Raw genomic sequence first — 7,700 nt, 5'->3', positions numbered from 1 at the left:
GTAATTATCAGGGCACTACTTTATTATTATTATTATTATTATCATCATCATCCAGGCCCTTAGCCAGCCTGGTGAAAGGGGTGGTTCTTTTTTCTTAAAAAGTTGACCTTTTGCAGTTATTCACCTCATTTCCTATTTAATTAAGAAGTTTCAACTGATTGCATTTAAGCACATTTTTTTGCTGGATTAGCTGGTTGGATGGTAATGATAAACGTACTCTTTGAAGTACCAAAACATGTCCTAAAGATTTAGAATGAAGAAATATGAGAACAATACTTTTTTTTTTTACATTTTTAATACATCACAAATCACTAGAAAAAATATAGGAATATGTTAGTTTTAAGTTTTAAACAACAAACTGGCCCGCACATTCAATTTTCCTCACAGTGTCACACTGAGGGGACAGCCAGCAGAGGAATACGCTTGGTGTTAAAGCCTTCTTTGATGGGCTATTTTCACTATTTATTATGGCATAACAGTCAAAATGGGACAAATGAACTCATGTATGGAACAAATTCTGGACCTTTGTCAGTCTTTCGAACCACTTGAACACCCCTGCCAGCAGGCCTGTCATTATTATTGAATGATGGTCCTTCAATATAATTAGTACAACACAAGTGATTTAATAGGAACAAAACCCTTTAGGCTCCACCATGATTTAGACATATTTATGTAAAAATAAAGCAACTAATCCTGATCAGCACTTATTAAAGTGATTTTATTAATTTTTAATTATTAAAAACCCTCTGCCAAATCTACACAACCTATGTGGCAAATTATGATTAAAATGTTGGGGCAGCACAGTGGCGCAGTGGGTAGCACAAATGCCTCACAGCAAGAAGGTTGCTGGGTCGAGCCTCGGCTGGGTCAGTTGGCATTTCTGTGTGGAGTTTGCATGTTCTTCCTGCGTTCGCGTGGGTTTGCTCTGGGTACTCCTGTTTCCCCCACAAGTCCAAAGACATGCGGTACATGTGAACTCGGAAGGCTAAATTTTCCGTAGTGTATGAGTGTGAGTGAGTGTGTATGGGTATTTCCCAGAGATGGGTTGTGGCTGGAGGGGCATCCGCTACGTAAAACATGTGCTGGATAAGTTGGCGGTTCATTCCGCTGTGGCGACCCTGGATTAATAAAGGAACTAAGCCGACAAGAAAATGAATGAATGAATGACTAACTCTGGAGAGCCACTGGGGGTTATTATTGGACTTCTGAACTTTTATGACTTTAAAATACTGCATTATAATCAATGTTTATGAAGTTATCATATATGGTTCTTGAACCGATGTGTTATTAGTACTCCAACTGAGATCCCTAGAGTCTTTTAATGTAACATCAGATTTTCACAATGAGTGACATTTTTTGTCTGTAAATCATGGTAAAACTGCGTAACTGGTGGTAACTTTGAGCTTTAAAAAAATTACTAACACAATATTATAAAACCAAAAAACTAAAACTCAATTTAAAGCAATTTTAAAGCTGTATTACACCGTCTCTTAATGAATTAAAATGAATTAACTTTGAAAGCTAAGAAAAGAAAAAAAACTTAAAATAATGTCAAATATTATTAAAATAGACACGGTGGCTCAATGGTTAGCCCTGTCACCTTACAGCAAGAAGGTCAGTTTGAGTCCCGGCTGGGCCAATTTCTGTGTGGAGTTTGCATGTTCTCCCCGTGTTTGGTTGGGTTTCTTCCAGGTGCTCCGAACATGCGCTATAGGCGAATTGAACAAACTAAATTGTCCGTAGTGTATGTGCGTGAATGAGAGTGTATGGATGTTTCCCTGTACTGGGCTGTGGCTGGAAGGACATCCGGTGTGTAAAACATATGCTGGAATAGTTGGTGGTTCATTCCGATGTGGCGACCCCTGATGAATAAAGGGACTAAGCCGAAATAAAATTAATGATTTAATTATTAAAATAGTAAACCATGAAATACATTGGTTAACTGCACAAGTACAAATCATGAGAAACAGTGTACAGCTAAATTTGGCTAAATTCTTTAACCCTTAAAAAAAGCTCTGCCTTAGCAAGCAATACGAACTAAAAAAATGAAGAAGGTAACCTAGATAGTGTGGTGTTATCTGTCACAGTTGTGCCACAGTATTTGGACTGCCTCCAGACTGTGAAGTCTCTGTTTTCCTGAACTGTGACTGTTTGTAATCTGCAAGGGAATCTGGCTGGAAGTGGCACGTGGCTGCGACATGGAGCACAGCCGAGACTAAGCTGATTTCAACAGGTCAGTCCTGTGATGCCCATGCATGAGGAATCAAAGCAACAAAACACAGACAATACAGGGATAGTTCACCCAAAAGAGTCGAGTCACTATATTTCCAAACCTTTATGACTTCTTTATTCTACTGAACACTAAAGAAGTTAATTTGTAGAAAGCTGAAAATCTGTAACCATTGCCTTCCATAGTAGGAAAAACTAATTATCTGCAAGTCAATGTTTCAGGTTTTAAAGAAACTCAAAGGTTTGAAACAAGTAAAGGGTGAGTAAATGATGACTATTTTCAATTTTGGGTGAACTAGTGTGGAATTAAATATGTCTATGTAGCATACTGTGAACTAAAAATTGTGAAAGGCCTAAAGTATACGTAGTATTCTATTACAACATCAGCTTCATTGCAATACACATTTGACAATTTCACATTCATGAAATACCATAATATGTTAAACAAATTTTGGGTGGGGCTTCACAATCTATCACATTGACCAAAATATCGCAAACGTGGTAATGATTAGCAATAATCATTAGCAATTTAAATGTAATTTTATTTAAATTTAAATTGCCTAAAAGCAATTTAAGGCAAAAGTACCGTTGTGTGCCTGCCTCTAGCACACCATGTGAATGACTTTTCAGGTGATGTTTAAAGTTTTTGTTTAACTGATAGCTCTTGATGTTTTAAAGTTGATAAAACTATACCGGTGGAGCAAAGTGGTGATGATATATATTTTATTTATTTTTGTTCGTGTGTTTAAATGTCTTATTTGTTTTATTCAACATTAAAACATGGCTGTTTAATATATATATATATATCTATATATATATATATATATATATATATATATATATATATATATATAGATATAGATATATATATATATATAAATAATCAGTGTTGGGGAAAGTTACTTTTGAAAGTAATGCACTACAATATTGAGTTACTCCACAAAAAAGTAACTAGTTGTGTTACTTAGATACTTTTTAGGGCAAGTATTGCGTTACGTTAGTTTTGAGTTACTCTTGAGTTGTTTTTTTCTGACCTGGCTCAGGCTTGATCTCTATCAGAACTTGCAGGTTTTTTTCTTTTCATTTTTTGCAATGGAGGAGCTCTGCAATTAACAACACACTGAATAACCTTCATTTACCTTTAAAACATAAAAAACGAATAATTTAGGATAATGTTATCTTTTGAGAACATCCTGACCCAGAGCTCTACATACAGATTAATGGCAGTTTAAAGCAATGTGTTTGATGCTTTTTTACTTTTAGTCTTATTAGTGAAATAAAATCAATGTCCATTGAGACTAGGCATGGGCCGGTAGGTGGTCTGATAACCTTGGATAAAAATATCACGGTTCATCAGTATTGTGATTACTCTAAAATATATTCTCTGGGTAAATACTAAAACTTTTTTTCCCCTTAGAACACAATTTATTTTATTTTGAAAAACATTTTAAATATTTTGGAACAGTAAACATGTCAGGCTAAATAACTGATAAAAAAAAACATATATAAAAAAAACTCACGAATAGGAACGGTATAACAGAAAATGTTGGCGGTTTTAAATCCTTGACTTTTCCAAACCGCGGTATACCTTGAAAACGATTATTGTCCTATGTCTAATTGAGACTACATTCCCCTTTTACTTTTCCCTCATGCGTTCAGAATAATGAGGATACTTCCAGCACAGAAATTTAAAGGCTGATTTATATTTTTGCCTGGCACTGCATCACGGACCTCTACTGACTAATCATGCACCTCAGGAAATGGTCAAGGCTTTTACACTTGTTTTTTCTAAAAAAAAAAAAATTAGATTTAGTCCACACCACAATTCACACATTACTGTCTGGCTAGTTTCTGTCCTCTACTTATGTTCTAAAAAGGCAATAATGGTCCAACATTGATGACCATTATCACCAATAAAGTTCAGAAAAACGGCATCCGCACGCTGTAAACCGATAGGTTCAATTATTCTTTTCCAGTTATCAAAGAAATAATTTGTTCCTTAATTATAGTTTTGTAACTATTTAATTGTTTTAAATTCAAAATGAATGGTGAAAAAAACATATTTCTGTAATTGTGTATTTAAACCACCTGGGTCTCCACTTTTGCCATGGCCTATCTTTTTGGTTTTAAAAAACGTATCCCTGAGGTTTTTCCAAACTTTTAAAAATACTTTCTTCCTTTTCCACGGCCGTTGCAATTTCTAGCCAAGAATTATTGGCCATCTGGTTCTCCTTATGATAACGCATGGACGGATCATAAAGATATCTATACAGGCCTACCTGTTTCAGACAAAATATCTTTAAAGTGATTCATATTCAACTCAAATGAAACGCGGCGTTGGACAAACGGTTCGCTTGAGTCTCAAAAAATTCTGTATGCTCCGCCAGCCGAAATCATGTCGTGCATACCCAAAGTGAACTTCCACAAACACAGCGGTGATGTCACATTCACCCCGTGCACTCAAGCGAACGTGTTTTTTTTATTGCATTATTATTATATTTTTTATTTTTTTAATGTTTTGCTCTTTATCCTGTATATCCAATGTGAATATTGTGTAAAAGAACTGTTCTGTTTTACTGCATTTCAAATTGTATTTTACAGTTTCTTAGATTTAATAAACAAATAATAATAAAAAAATTCAAAATAGCGAATGTCTCTTAACCAGGCTTAAGGTTCTGCTATCTTGTTTCAACATTGGTTTTAATTCAGCAATTTATTTTTTAAAAGCGAATAAAATAAACTAAAAAGTAACTAACTAAGCAAAGACACTCGCATTACATTTTCAAAAACAGTAACTCAAATATTATTGCTTAATTTTTTTAAGTAATGCGTTACTTCACTCGTTACTTAGAAAAATAGTATTATTACGTAACTTGCATAACCCACAACACTGTTTATCAAACATTGAATTTCCTTCAATATCACATAGAACTAAAATTGAGCTGTTCAAAAAGCTTGTAAAAGAAAAGAAATCAATATTGTTTTGCTTTGTGCATATGTTTGGGGTTAGCTTTACAACACATCAAAGTGATGATTGTGATGTCCAACTACAGCCTTATGGTTATGGCACTGTTATAAAATTACAACAACATTGATAGAAAGGATGTGTCAAATGTTGCAGAGACATACTTTTCTTGTCTATTTTGTTTATTTTAACAATTTTAACACACAATATATGTACACAATAAAATAACTACATAAAGAACAAAACAGAACAAACAACATATATTTCTAAGCAAAGCTAAAATCTTTTTTAAAACTTACTTATTTCACTGATTTAATTTGCTAACATCCTTTAAATTTATTATAATTTAGTTTAATATAATATAGTTTAATATAATACAATAATATAATATAATCAATTATAATATAATATAATATAATATAATATAATATAATATAATATAATATAATATAATATATTTCCATAGTTTATTCCTGACGACAACAAGAGTGCTGTTTGTGAAGAATGTCTCCAAGTGAGCCACAATGATGGAGGCAGAATCGCACCCATGGGCTAAGGCTTCTTTGACAACAATGAGTGTTTGTACGGATCAAGAGGTGCCTTGGGTTTAACTCCAACAAAACACTCACATCCTGTTATCCGATTATTATTAATATTTGAAGAAACACGCTTGATGTCTAATAGAAAGCCTTTTATGTATTAAACATCGGTTGACAGCAAAACACGATTGCATCAAGTGCCTGAGATGTGGATTGCAAGAATCTTTCATCACCAAAGCCATTGTTTGCTGTGGTGAAATGTGGTTTTTGGTGAGTAAAACAGAAGTTGCTGACGACACACAAAGAGCTTTTAAAACTCAGCAAACCCAATGTACAAAACAGAAATATTTCTCTTCTCATTTAAATGTATTACCATATGTTTTCATAGCAGGTTGTACCTACACTGTAATATATTGGATGATTAATAAGTCATGACACCAAATGCCAAATGTTTATGTTAATAAATCAAAAAAATTAAGTAAACAAAATAAGTTGAAAACTAATTGTAAATAAAAATAAGGTGAAATTCAACTAAACAGTAGTAAACAAACAAATTAAAAAGAAAAATTTACAATGACACTTAAATTAAAATGAAACTAATTAAAAGAAACTAAATGAACTAAAATATTAAAGAAAATTAAAAATATTTTTTAAAAAGTACATCAATAACTATAATAGGACATTAATATTACTAAAATAATAGTCTACAATAACAATTTGACATAGATTGTTAAGGTTACTTCTATTTGCTACAATTATTTCAAACAATATTCTTAATTGAAATAAGGCTGAAAAACATAAATATCTGACAATTAAAGACAAAAAATACTGTTATTTTGGCAGCTAACATAAATAAGATTAAGATTAAGCTAAAAAATCTAATAGGAAAACTAAAAACAAAATAAGTGTTAATAGTATTTTAATGCAAAAACTAATTTTAAAAAAGCTATGACAGAGGCACATACAAGTAAATATAAAATATAATAAAAAATATAAACTATGAGCTAGCCAAAATATTAAGCAACAAATTATAGTATATAAGCAATATTAAAAATGATCACTACATATTCAACAAATATTATGATTAAAAATAGCTGACAGAATGTCTCACAACTGTGAAAATGCCAATTCAATATGAAGGGACAAATTCATGACAGACCAGTAAAGAGGCTGTGATTTAAAGCGCCGTTAAGATCCTACCCACACACACAGGTTGGCATTTGATGCCAAGGTTGGTCACGCTATAAGATGCCCAAAAGCTGTCTAGCTAGACAGCTCACATCATGTGTTGCCAAATGCTTATGTACACGTTTTGCATAATACGACGCCCCAAAATGCTGTCAATGTAGGGTGCCTACATCATATGATGTCCCAAATAGATAGCTCGATAGGTTTTGAAATAGTCACTTTATAATAAAAAAGGTAACCCAAATAGTATTTATTAACTGAACTGATGGCAGGCTTACCTTTGGCTTATAAAGCCACTTTCGGAAGCGATTCATCATCGGTCACCTCGCCAGTTTAGCGGCAGCTCCGTACCAAACCCGAACAGGACCTTTAAACCCGCACAAAACACACAGCACGGCTAGCGAGCTAAGCTAGCGGCCGTTCTTCAACAAATCCGCGCTGACACCGTTAAGTAGAGGCCAAAAACAGACACGGGCAATGTTAATCCACTATTAATTAATCGCAGGCTCGGACTCTGCCCTTATATCCAGCAGTCGAGTGGTTGTCTTTGTCCCCAAACACACGAGCTACTCATGACTAAGCTATTGAGCTACTGTGGCCAGCGCTCGGTCTGACCGCGGAAGTCGCGCTGCTTGACTGATTACACCGGGGTTGCCAAGCACTCCGTGCTTTTCATTTCTAAATGTGGTAAATAATCACTATTTGTTTACAGTTCTAGAAAAAAATGATTAAGCATAATTTCAATAATTGAGTGTAAAATGATTGTGTAAGCATTAAGG

General features: G+C 33.7%; 1 protein-coding gene across 1 annotated transcript in view; it reads right to left on the bottom strand.

Annotated features, from left to right (window-relative positions):
• Window positions 1–7,542, bottom strand: part of zfyve28 (zinc finger, FYVE domain containing 28) — a 37,418-nt gene extending 29,876 nt beyond the window's left edge. Inside the window, exon 1 of the mRNA XM_056476512.1 lies at window positions 7,200–7,542. Coding sequence (XP_056332487.1) covers window positions 7,200–7,238 — 39 coding nt within the window. The 5' untranslated portion in view covers window positions 7,239–7,542. The remainder of the gene's footprint in view (window positions 1–7,199) is intronic.
• Window positions 7,543–7,700: the final 158 nt, after the last annotated feature.

The sequence above is a fragment of the Danio aesculapii genome, chromosome 17, assembly GCF_903798145.1.
Source record: "Danio aesculapii chromosome 17, fDanAes4.1, whole genome shotgun sequence".
NCBI classification, from domain to species: Eukaryota; Metazoa; Chordata; class Actinopteri; order Cypriniformes; family Danionidae; genus Danio; species Danio aesculapii.
This window is presented reverse-complemented; position numbering and strand designations above follow the sequence as displayed.